Genomic DNA, 13006 nt, shown 5'->3' on the forward strand with positions numbered 1-13006 from the left:
GTCGCCCTTCCCAGCTCTGACACCAGAGCCTTGCCCGTGTCCCTGTTCCCATTCTTGCCCCCTTAGTGAAACATGATTCCAATTCTCCCACTCCCATTTCCTGTTCCCATTTCCCCCCTTACTTCCTGATTGACTGCAGACTATATAGTAAAACTTGAGTTCTGCTTAGCTATACCTTAACCAATCATTTTACTGAAATTTACCTAACCAATCCTAACATATTGTAACATGATTATTTAACCAATTATATCCCACCACCTTAACTGGTTTATACCCAACAAAATTAATTATACAGCAGACAGAAACAATCACAGAACCAGAGATTATACAGACAAACAATAGGGAGTGGAGACTACAGTGATAGAACAATACAGAAATGAGGATTTCACATCCCAGCTATTGATAAGTGAATTCTTGCCAGACAGGATGCTATCAAACTAAGTTTCCTTTTACATCTTCTAGGCTCTTCCCTTTCTCTGGAGGTGATAGGAATACCAAGACAGGATTGTATTCCTAACAGCCCAATAGCACCTTATTTCAATGTGACTAGTTTGGAATGTGAGGATGTGACCATTCACTTATTAGCTTGTGGCTGCCTCTGCTACTTAGCCGAAGGCCTTAGCCTAAGAACAGGGCCTCAGACTGTCACAATAAGAGAAGGTCCTTACACAGACAGACAGTGATTTTGATTCTTTTATACCTCTATAACTAGCTTAGTGATAAGAATACACCTAAATTCTTAAAGTATAGGCCTTTGCAGACAGGCCTGAATATCTATATCCTAACAACTATATTAAAAAAAACCCTTAATAATAATTAACATTTTTTGTTCTACAAATAAAAGCACACAACTCATATTTTAATATCCGGAGTCTTACCTTTCTAATGCGATGGATGTGCCCTTTCTCTCCTGCCACAGCACCCACAGAGCTGAGGCTGGGAAGGGGGGCCATCTCTCTCCAGCAGCCGCAGCCCTGGAGCTGGGAAAGTCATCTCTTTCTCTGGCCGCCGCAGTCCTGCACGTCCCAAAATTCGCCCCACCCCCTCTTCTCACCCCACTACCCCCTCCCACCTACCCCTTATTCCTCCCCCCCAAGGCCACCACCTCATCTTACATATGTTTCTTCTCCAGGGTCCAGGCACCTAATTCGTGGAGCCATGCCTGCGCGGCTCCACGAATTAGGTGGGTGGCCCTTCATTCTCTTGTGTGCGGCCCCCAGGCGCGCACCTTAGAGGGAACTATCCGCGGACCACCTGAATGGAACTCGTGGACCAGTGGTGGTCTGCAGACCACATTTTGAGAACCTCTGTTCTATTGACTCCACTGGGGATGGCAGGTACTCACCACTTCGTTGAATAAAGCCCTGGGTGAAGATTCCCCTGCTGCCTCCCTGAAGCAAACAGGAGGCAGCTTAGGTAAGGTGGCCACATTGCTTTACTTGATGGAGTATAAGCAAACTCAATGGCCTTCCTGTCGACTGGGAGAGAACCTGGAAACCCAGGAACTCTTTTCAGGTGGAAAGACTATTTCTCATAGCCCTTAGGAACATGGAGATTTTATCAACCAAAAACCTTTCCAAAAAATTCTTCAGCCCAAAAGACCACATTGTAAAGAATCAGGGGGTAGCCGTGTTAGTCTGTATCTACAAAAACAACAAGGAGTCTGGTGGCACCTTAAAGACTAACAGATTTATTTGGGCATAAGCTTTCGTGAGTAAAAACCTCACTTCTTCGGATGCATAGAGTATGCACATTGTAAAGAGACAGTTTGAAGGGAAGGAAGATAGGAGCCTGGTGGTAGAACAGGACCAGAGTGAAGCTCGGTTGGGTGACCTTAGCTAAGCATTTCCAATGTTTGGCTGCTGTTATTTGCATTTTAATGTGGAACCCTACATTCTGAAAATTAAAGTTTTTCCTTCTTCTTTTTTTCAAATTAACTTTTTTTGTGGTTAACCGCAACATTCTTTTAAGGCACTTTCTGAAGAGATTCGGGGTATGTCTGATCAACCCTTGCTCCGGCTACACACATACTTTGCCTGGAGAAGGTTTGAGAGTTTGGCACTGGCTTGGCTTCATGTTATACCTCCTTCATGGCATGGTCTATGGCTTCCTGCCTCCTCTCCTTCTGGACTGTGCGTCTCAGATTTGTTTCTGATTCTCTTTGCTCCAAGTTTTTAGAGATTCTCCATTTCCTTTAAAACCAGGTGGCCACAAAATCCTGTGTTTCCTACTGAAGCTTAATTAAGAAACTCTGACTTCTCCGATGTAACTGACCCCTAATCTTTACTCTTTGGGGGCAAAATCCCCCCAACCCAGAAGGCCTGCACAAAGCTTTTTGCATCACTAAGCCATGTTGACAAGACTTGAGAAGTGTTCTGGCCGTGCGCTGATTTTCTGCCCAAAGGTGAATTTCACCCTTAGTGCCCAACATGGCTCTTCAGTACACAAGTGAGATTTCTGGGCTGGAGAAACTGAATTGGTTATACTATTTTTATTCTGTTGTTTCCTTAATGCATAATCATCTGAGGCTGTTAAGTTGTTCCCACCCCATTGGTTATGAGGTTCTCATTTCATATCCCCTGGACATTTAAATTATTATAGTATCACAATGAAATGTCACATTGACAGCTTACCGCTTAAGGTGTTTCATACCATTATTTATTGTAATTCTGTGCATCCTCTCCGTATACATTACCATGCACCAAACAAAGAAAATCGCCTTCCCTCGTCCCCTATCCCACCCTTACCAGCAGTGCATTTTAGATTGGTCTTGACTGATCTTTATTTTGTAGCACATCATACAGTCACAAAGCAGCTCTAAGCTTTACACACTTCCAAACTAAAAGGTCCTTTTTCTGTCTTCAACATAGTAAGAACCAGTTTACAAAGGCCATAGATTTAAAATCTCCATTGACTTTTCACATCCCTGTGTGTTCAACTTGAATATCAGTCCCCAAAGGGAAACATAATGGGATTCAGACTTCAGTGAGAGCAAATCCCTCATTTTTCTTTGTCTTTCTTTTTGCTCTTTCTCTGGCTGGTCAATTCATTAAGTTTTTTATCCAGGCGCCTCTGGAGATGAGCTCTTTTTGCTGGATCCAGTGACTTGTCTTTTGAACCACTCCCAGCGTAGAGAATTCCTTCTCTGCTAATTCTCTGCCGAGCTTGTGTTTTGGCCTTCTCCCCACACCCATGAATCTGTAGGAGACAACAATAATTTTGGTGGCAGACCTGAAACTGCCCTGAGATGTTACCCATAAGATGCCTTATGAATGAATGGCATTGTTAGAGCCTGAAGTTCCTCATGCAGAATCCTAAGCTTGAACATACTTCACAGTCCATAAAAATGTCCACCAGTTATTTATAGCCCTTTTAATTCAGAAACAAAATACAAACATAATTTGCCCGATAGAATACACACAGTAATTAAATCATCCCTTTAGACAGTTTAAGTATTTCGTTCACAAAGTCTAAACATTTTGGGAGATCACTGTTCCATCATCTGAGTCGCCAGATTTTTTAAACTTCTCTTATACCATCTGGTGAAATATTAGCTCTGTTTTCTAACCTGCAGTGTTAATGTCTGCTATTTCTTTTCTCTTTCATTGAGAGAATGCATCTAAAATAGGTCTTATCAAGCAGGTATTGCACTTAAAGTCAGAAAAGTGACTTTGGAAAAAAAAAAAAGCCACCTTTTATTCAAATATCTGCCCCTTCTGTGTGTTTGGGCCTATTAATACTGGGAAAATTTTCTAACTGGTTTTAAAATCAGGTCAGCTAAACCAGTTTCAAAACTGGACAGAAGTGTAGCGAAGACTCTGTTTAAGGTAGCCTGATTCACTCAAGTCTTTTTAAGATCATTACTGCTTCTGTAAGACAGGGTCAGGCCACCTTAAATCATTTAAAACCAGGCTGAAACTAAAGCTGTTACCAGTTTACCCAATCAATTTAGTTCAACCTATTTTAAAACCAGTTTGACATTTTCCCAGTGTAGACAGATCCTTAGAGTCATATTACCTGATTCTTTTATTGACGTGACAAACATGTTTACTAGTTAGCACTACAGGGCCAGGTGGTAAACTCTTTGGGGCAAGCACTATCTTTTTATTCGGTGTTTGAAGAGTGCCTAGCTCAGTGGAGTCATGGTCCATGACTGAGGCATGCCTAGGCACTACAATAATATAAATAATATATGTTAAGAAATAAAGAACTGGATTCTGATCTGCCATATGCAACATAAACATTACTGCCACCTAAATTCTTATTCTGGAGTCTTTGTTACCATTGCTTACGTAGCCAGAGAGAAAGAACACTGTTGGGTTTTCAGATCCCAGAGACAGCTTGCAGTGCTGACAGTTACAAAAATCTTCACATAGATGATGTATATGATCTAAAAATCACTGAGGGAGATTAAATACGGAATCCCACAAAGTCATTTTAATAGGAATTTTGGGACCTTTGGGGCCCTATCTGGTACCATTTGAAATCAGTGGGAGTTTTGTTAATGACTTTGGCCCTGATTCAGCCAGGTACTTAAGCATGTACCTAAACTATGAATAATCTCAATTCTATTCAGCAAAATTCTTAAACAGCACACGAAATCGGATTTAACAAGGGCTTTGCTGACTAGGAATGGAGTTACACGTGTTTACAGATAGGCATCCTCTTAAGTCATTGTTGAATTGGGGTCTTGATTAGGAAAAAAACTGGACCCTTTTATGAAGACTGTTCAGTCCCCAGATGCACATCAATCCCAATAGGAGCTAAGAGGTTTGGTTTGCATGTTAATAGCAAGCCTGACCCCTTACTAGATAAGACCAAAGTCTGACCTGCTGAACCCAAATAAACAAGCAACAAAAAGATAGTGAAGCAGGTTTTATCCTTACAATTAATTCCCATTTAATTCTTCATTATAATTCATCAAGGAAAGAATCTCAATTAGATTCTCCATGAAATGAAATTCTGTCCAAATCAGATTCTGAATGAACATAAATACAAATATTCTTTGCCATGGAAATAGATCTTGTTTTTTCAGTGGAATAATCTACACTGATACCGGTAGTTTACAGAACCAGCTAGGTTTTTAGACGTATAGAGGATACTCTGCTGGGTGATGTAATGGCCTGTGTTATGCAGGTCAGACTAGATGATCATAACAGTTCCTTATCCATTCTGGCCTTAAAATCTATGAATGTCTGACAGGGTGGCATAGAAAGTTCAGATATACCCGCTTTTCATCTCTGCAGAGCTGGGTGCAGATTCTGGGTGTGACACATGAAAAATCAATTTGGTGGTCTCCTCATATTTCCCAGTGAAAACTGGATCAAGCTGCCATGCAATCTGGCCCAGCAGGAAGTCTGCTCAGGAGAAGTCCAGTCTAGGAATACAGAGACTCGGGTGCATTGAAAGAGTAGCATGAAGGAAGTTTACAGAGAGACTGGATGGGTAACTCGTTCAGCCAAACATGTGGACACAACTTTTGGAATCAGAAATCAAAATCTCCAAACAAGAAGAAGCTTCCTCAGATCTACTTACTGAAAGGGAGGAACTGATGAGGTGTATGAGGACAGAGAAGTTTAGAACCAGTGACCATGAGTTACTTGAGTTTACTCAGTTTAGAACTTTAACCACCTGTGTGGCCTAGGTGTATGGCCCTAGCCTCTAGTTCCAAAGGTTCTGGGCTCAAATCCCAGCTATGCCCTGGCAGCAATAGGTACAGCTCCGTCTGCTTTAATGTCAAGACTATGCTAAATTGTTATAATTAATAACAACAAAAATTCTGAAGGGATATTAAACCTCATGCTTCAGCTTTTAAGCCAATTGTTAGTTATTGGAGACATAATATGGGGGGTGGCCAATTATACGACATCTACCTACTGCGGGGTTTTTTACGGAGGAATTCTAGAAGGGAGGATAATTAGCGAGCCAAGGCCTATAGCTGGGATTTTCAGAGGTGTGGCACCTGACTCCTGGGTGACTTTGAATCGGACTTGGGTGCCTAAATCCCTTCAGACTCTGACAATTCCAATCGGCAACTGTTCTGGAAAAGAATTCAAGAAAGAAGAAGTGGCCGTTGCAGTTTTCTGCTCAAAGATCTGAGGTTAAAGAGAACCTTCCCTGGATACAGAAAGAGAAGAGGCAGGCCAAGAACACTCAGCCTGTAAGGCTTGGCAAAGAAAAGGCAAAAGCATCAAAAAAAGACAGATGAGCTGATTACCTGTGTAAATGGGAATGAAAAAGGCTTTTTACAAACATACCAGGGAGGAAAAAGTTCCTAGAGAGAAAGCAAGTCCACTGGATAGAGCACTGGACTGGGACTCAGGAGACCTGAGTTCTATTATCAGCTTTGTCACTGGCCTACTGGATGACCCTGGGTAAATTATGTCCCTGCACCATGCCTCAGTTTCCCCATCTGTAAAACGGGGACAAGAAAACTACAGTGGAGTGAAAAATTGATTTTTCAGTTCTGGACTCACACTGAAAAAACACAAAACCTAGTTCAGTTCAAACCAAAACAATATTTTGGGGTTCTCTCACCAAAACTAAAAACTGGGGGGGGGGGGGGATTAAATATCAATTAAAATTGCCTTTTTTGAAATGACATTTTCAAAATGAATCATTCTGACATTTCTGATAATTTTGTTTTGGGGGGGTTTTTGAGCTGAAACTATTTGCCAAATTCTACCCAAATTCACAAATATTTTCCATGCCCGAATAATACATTTTTCAGCAAATCACTGGAGAAAAAACCACCCAGCTCTAAATGATACCAACCTCCTTTGTAACGTTATATGAAATCTACTGATGAACTGGGCTATATAAGAGCTAGGTATTATTATTTTTTTTATTAATAACTGAGGAGGGAGTTGGGATCAACAGTACTGCTCACCTGCTTAAAAGTAGGCATATACTTAAATACCTTGCTGAATTGGGGGCCCCATCTTGCACCTATCATGATGGCACATTAGCACCTACCTGTCCTATGCCTGGCTCTAGCCAGTGCTATTAGCTTAGCATCACATTTACATAAGCATTTTTTTTTAAATCCGTCATCTAAAAAACAATGAATAAGCTAGAAGTCACTTATGCAACTGCCATGTGATTCATCTCCACATGCTCATCTAGAGTTAGTTACATGCACATAAAGCAAACGGGTATTTTTTAGATCAGAGCATATTTCAAATAGTGTATTATCCCCCAACACTTCTGATTGGATTTTCCTTGCTGATATTAGGACAAACCGACGGGCCTTGTCCTGGTATCAAGGACTTTGTGTATGAGATTGTCACAGTGGGTATTAATAGAGATAGGGGGTTTTAAGGAGCATCTTCTACATCAAGATGCCCTGGAGAGCAAGAACACTGAGGGCTTGTCTACACTTACCGGGGGATCGACACAAGGCAATCGATGCACTGGTGGTTGATTTAGCGGGTCTAGTGAAGACGCCCGTCAACATCACATAGCGTGGACCCCGCGGTAAATAGATCTAAGTACGTTGACTTCAGCTACATTATTCACATAGCCGAAATTGCGTAACTCAGATTGATCTCCCCCCACAGTGTAGACAAGGCCTGAGTGTTAATTGCGAGCTGAGGAGGAAAGAAAGGTTTTGAGGTGAGATCTGCAGAGAGGAAGTGACTCAGACTCTGTGGGAGGGAAAGGACTCCAAAGAGCTGCATTATTTCAGCACTAACACATTCCCATGCTTGGAAACAAAAAATATGCTGGACCTGAACCTTGACAGCAAGTAAAACCTTTCTCAAGTCTCTGCTGGAGAAAAAGGTGAAAGGAGATTTTTTTTTTTACCATCAATAGAAAACAATTCAAATCAGTCTAAACAGCTAACACAACAAAGCCCTGTGTAAAAAAACCACCGGGAGCAAATGCTCCATTTTTTCATCTCTGGGGGCTAACCATCACCTCTAGACTTGCTTCTATGTCTCACTCACATTCTAGCAGGGTGCATGTTGGTTTCATTATGGTCATTATCTGTATTGCAGTAGTAGGCTCCCCAGCGGAGATCGGGCTCCAGTGTGTTAGATACTGTACTACTTACACAGTCCCAAGGATGGGAGACAGAAGTGCTATTATCTCCATTTTACAGATGGGGATCTGAAGCAGAGAGAATTTAAGGGCTGATCCTGCAAGGTGCTGAGCGCTCTGGTCCCAATCCAGCAAAGCACTTAAGCACATGCCTAAATACTTTGCTTTATTGGGGCCAGAGTGCACAGCAGCTCTGCACAATCAAGCCCTAATTGACTTGGGAATTAAATCCACCTTTTCAGATCCCCAATACTGCGCCAAGATCATCCTTTCTTCTTTTTTATTTCTATTTTCTAGAAATGTAAATGTCAGAGATCAGTAACAGAGAGAAGCAGCTATCACCAGGAGGACTTCATAGCCTGTGTACTGCTAACAAAACCTGTATGCTCTTTGCATTCACTTTTTACAAATGCTCCTGATTTATAGGGTTTCCTCCAGAACAAAATGGTGCTCAGATTTTGGAGCAGAGCCTTCATTTTAAACTTCTCTGAGAAGCCAAGAGCAATGCTAAGGAAATCAGCCTCAGAACGTTCAGTAGGAAAAGTCAATTTCACAAGTTATAAAAATTCAGCTTGTGTCAAGCTTGGTCAAGAGACTAAACAGATGGCAAACTCCTGGCAATGCTCAGCCCCCTGCACTCAAACAGCTCCTCAGGGCTGTCTGAAGTGGACATACACAGCTCATACCTCTGGGATGTGATGGCTGAGGCAATAGCGCCTGTTGCAATGCAGACAGAGCTGTCCCAAGGTCGTAACGCTGGCTTTACACCTGGGGAAACCACATATATTGTCAGCTTTCACTGCTGCAGAAATCAGGGCATCGATATCTTCTTCAGCTGTACTGTCCGCTCCGGTTTTAACCACAGTCTTTCCTAGAAGTCCAGGGAAAAACCCAACAGTTTAATTGATTACCTGACCGTTATCAAATGAACCCAACAGACAACGGGCTACATTCTTTGCTGGTATTATGGGTGCAGCTCTATAGATTCCAGAGAGCTTCGCCCATTCACACCAGCAGAGGATTTGGCCTCAAAACACCGCCAACCAGCCATGATCAGCAAGAACAGTTGCCGAGAGCCAGATACTACAATGAGATGTACCAAGTGGCATATGCCACTGACACATATGCACGGTAGTGGATATGTAACAGTAAGTAGCACACATCTCAGATTGTAACCTGTTCTAATTGTTCCCATAATCAGTTTTTCTTCACGACCCTGGTGTTTATCTGCCTTCCACTGACTGGGCATTGTTAGGACACTCACTGGTAATGCTGAAACAGATTGTTGCAGGCTCCTTGTGCTATAAGAGCTTGGCCATTGAGTTAAAGACTCATGTGGCCTTAAGCCTCAAACAGTTCTACCTCCTTCTCGTCATCCCCGACACGCCAATGTTTGCCCCATGCGTCTCTCATCATCCTTGACACGCCAATGTTTGCCCCATGTGTCTCTCGGCATCCCCAACATGTCAATGTTTGCCCCACGTGTCAATAAGCCTATTTCTAAGTATGAGAGTGCAGCTTCCAATCCATTCTACACAACAAACAGATCCAGGCCCCAGCCATCTCCTATGCTCATCTAGGAGCTATTTCTTTGGAGATGAGCATCAGTGACCTTTCTGAAAGTCTAGTCAGATGGTCTATGGACGCATACACAGCTCATCCCCTGAGGGGAAACGTAGGGAATTAATGAGAGCCCTGCATGGCCTCGATTTAAGCATGGTCAATAATTCTATGAATCCCTCATCTCACGGAAACTGTCAAAGCCTATGTCTCTCTGGGGATAAAATACCCCCGGCTGGTGGGTCAGCTGACTTGGGCTTGCTGGGCTCGGGCTTCGGGGCTGAAAAACTGCTGTGTAAAGTTCAATGTCCACACAGCAATTTCTTGCCCCACAGCCCAAGCCCCCTGAGCCAGCTGACCCAGGCCAACCCCGGCCATGCCACGGTGCTTTTCTCCCCAGGCAGGCCTTCCCAAAGGGGGCACTATTCAGAAAAGGGCTGTTCTATCCATGGGCAGAGGCAGAGAAACAGGCTGTAGCTGGGAGTACATTACTAAAGCAGTGCAGTGTTCAGAGGTCTGACATAGCTACAGTCTTAGGCTGGGATTTGCAAAGCAGCCTAAGGGAGTTAGGCACCCACTGAATTTCAGCAGGAGCTGGGCACCTTAATTTTCTTAGGCTCTTCTGAGAAGAGCCCAGGGAACAGTGACAATGGGAAGCCTGCAGTGTGACTGGCTTTTGCTATGGAAATAGCGAATCTTCCTAAAGGCGGGGAAAATGTTAAAGAGGAAAAGCCCTGGAAATCCCCGGAAGGAGGGGCCTACCTTTGGCTTCCTTTTTGTGTTTCCTTCCAGCTATTTCCTGCAAATTGATGCTCAGCTCCTGATTTTTTCTGATGCTCTCTTCCTGTTTGGCTTTTTCCCGTTGCATTCTCTCCAGGTGCAGCGTTTTCAGATCCACTTTCCCTGAGCTCATGCTGCTTCCTCCCTTCTTGACAGGGGCTAGCGCCTCTTTGGCAGGGTTTTGAGATTCGGCAGGAGGGGTTTGCTCACTGCCACCCGTATTCACTGGAGAGGAGCTGACGGTGGTGGTTCTCTTGCTGATGCTGATGTACCTCTCTCTCCCCTCCCCGGTGCTTACATGCTGCAACCCATATTCTTCGGCCATTTGGTGCACCAGCATCCTGTCATGAGAGTTTAAGGAGGAAGGGAAATCCAACTGCATCTCGCTGCTCTCCAGAAACTCTACCATCATGGCTCTGAACTTGCCTGAATTGTCTTTCATCTCTGGTCTTTCCACCCTGGCTTCGTTCACACCCTGCAAGGGACCTGCTGCTGGCTTGCGTGTGGATGGTTTTGTTGGATTTGGTTTGGATTTCCAGCCTCCAGGCAGAGGTTTCGGAGCAGAGGTTGTGCTGGCTTTAGGCCCTGCCCCTTGCTCGCTATGACCTTGAGAGTTCTCATGAGAGTAATTTTCTGGCACGATGTCGTCGAGGTACTCGAAGGCCGTTCGCACTTCCCCATGCTCACTCAGATAATCCACCAGCCGTTTCAGAAAGGCCTGGCTGCTGACGGTCCGCGAGTCACAGATGACTGCCACATGGCGTCGTGCCCGAGTCACGGCCACGTTTATCCTCCGGTCTTCAGCGAGAAAACCCACCTCGCCTACAAAACACAAACCCCCTTGGGCCATCAGAAACTACAGCCTGGTGGTTGGCCACGCAAACAGCAATGTTTCCATAGTAAAGGCCAGATCCTCAGCTGGTGTAAATCAGCACAGGTCATTGGAATTACAGGGGTTTACTCCAGCTGTGGATTTGGCCCAAGATATTGTATTGGCTGCGGAGTGAGATAGCAGGGAGCACAGGATCTAGTGGCCTGAACACTGGGAGGCAACAACTCCTGTTCCATCCTGGCTCTACAGCTGATTCCCTCTATGACCTTGGACAAGTCATTCAACCTCTGCCTCAGTTTCACCATCTGCTAAATGGAACTAACAATATGTATATAGCTCACAGGTGACAGAATGGATAAATGCATAAAGGATTTGAAGATGAAGAGCATTATAAAAGGGGTACTATCTGGATGGATTATAATGAGGGCTCAGGAAGGAAACAGCAGGGAATGCCTGAAATAGAAGGGGAAGCTACATATTAGAATTACAACACACTGGCAGAAATCAGCCTTCACGGCACCTGCCCACCCATAGTCTGTCTCCAGCTATCGATACCAGTCTCACTTTCACAAGCAGAGAAATATACCAGTCCCAAGTCACACCCCCTCCCCCATGCCCACACAGACGAAGGGTTAAAAATAACAAACATGTAGGAGATTACACCAAGTCTATTTCTGCTCTCTGGCTATTTTCTCAAGGAGCCGTAATAACAGATAGCAAATGCCAGAATGACTCAGCTCGGCTCAGCTAGTGAGAAGGCCAGTGTGGGCGGCTCCTGAGTCTCCTGCTTCTATGGATAAATGGGAGACAACTGGAAAAATAAACATTACGCAGATCTAGACGACAAGCTTCATTCTGAGCACCTGAGGATCATGATGCAGAACGAATTAAGCCACATTGGATTTTAATAGCGAATTGTGTGTGGCCACGTCTCTGTGCTCCACGACCTGGCGTTAATTGCCAGATATCACTGGCAGCTTGCAGAAGCAGTAACGTGCTGGAATACACTTCTCCAATCCCTCCTGAGAACCTGACTGCTGAGAAAGTTCTACTTATTAAAATCCACAGCAATACAAGTGGGCTTTACTGTTGGATTTTGCAAGTATATTTAGCAGTCATGAAAATGTGGAGCCAGGCCGGGACCGACACTGGTCAGAGCCATTCATGCCCCTGCTGTTTTAGTTGCTGGTCTTCACTGGGCAGAGGCTGTCAGCAGTGCCAAAGTGTGGGGTTTCTCTGACATACACCTTGGGAAATAGGATAGATTTGGGCTCCTGTCCTTAGTGAAGTGCTGTCACCTACTGTGACGCCTCTGCTCAGATGCCAACTAGATGACAACAGGAGCAGACTGTGATGGGGAGTTTGGGGATGTAGCCACCTATACTGAATTCATTCTGGGTAAGACACCAACAGCTGTCAGATGGCAGTGAGCCCTGATTACTAACGGCTTTCAGTCATCACCACCAACACCCTCTCTTCTCCGTCAATCTCTTCTCAAATCCCACTTCTTCCATGAATCCTTCCCAATTCCTTCTCTCACTCTTAAAACCCTGCACCCCTCCCTTTCCCGAACCACTGCTCAATGTCTCGTCTGTAACTGTCTTAGACCGTAAGTCCTTTGGGTCTCACTCTATGTCTGAAAGGTGTGATGCACACAGGGGTGAAAGTAACTTAAAGGACTTACGAGTACGCAGGGCCGGGGTCCTGGGGGGTGGGAGGGGGCGGCTCAACCAGAACGGGTGGGGCCTCAGGTGGAACGGGTGGGGCCTTTAAATCCCCAGGCACTTTAAA

At 44.3% G+C, this 13006-nt stretch overlaps 1 protein-coding gene across 1 annotated transcript in view; it reads right to left on the minus strand.

The window, feature by feature from the left end:
- Positions 1–2636: 2636 nt before the first annotated feature.
- IGHMBP2 (immunoglobulin mu DNA binding protein 2) overlaps positions 2637–13006 on the minus strand; it is an 88549-nt gene continuing 78179 nt past the window's right edge. The window contains exons 13-15 of the mRNA XM_054026056.1: positions 10366–11205; positions 8730–8914; positions 2637–3198 (exon numbers count right to left, since the gene is read on the minus strand). Coding sequence (XP_053882031.1) covers positions 3001–3198; positions 8730–8914; positions 10366–11205 — 1223 coding nt within the window. The 3' untranslated portion in view covers positions 2637–3000. The remainder of the gene's footprint in view (positions 3199–8729; positions 8915–10365; positions 11206–13006) is intronic.

The sequence above is a fragment of the Malaclemys terrapin genome, chromosome 4 (genome assembly GCF_027887155.1).
Source record: "Malaclemys terrapin pileata isolate rMalTer1 chromosome 4, rMalTer1.hap1, whole genome shotgun sequence".
Classification (NCBI taxonomy): Eukaryota; Metazoa; Chordata; order Testudines; family Emydidae; genus Malaclemys; species Malaclemys terrapin.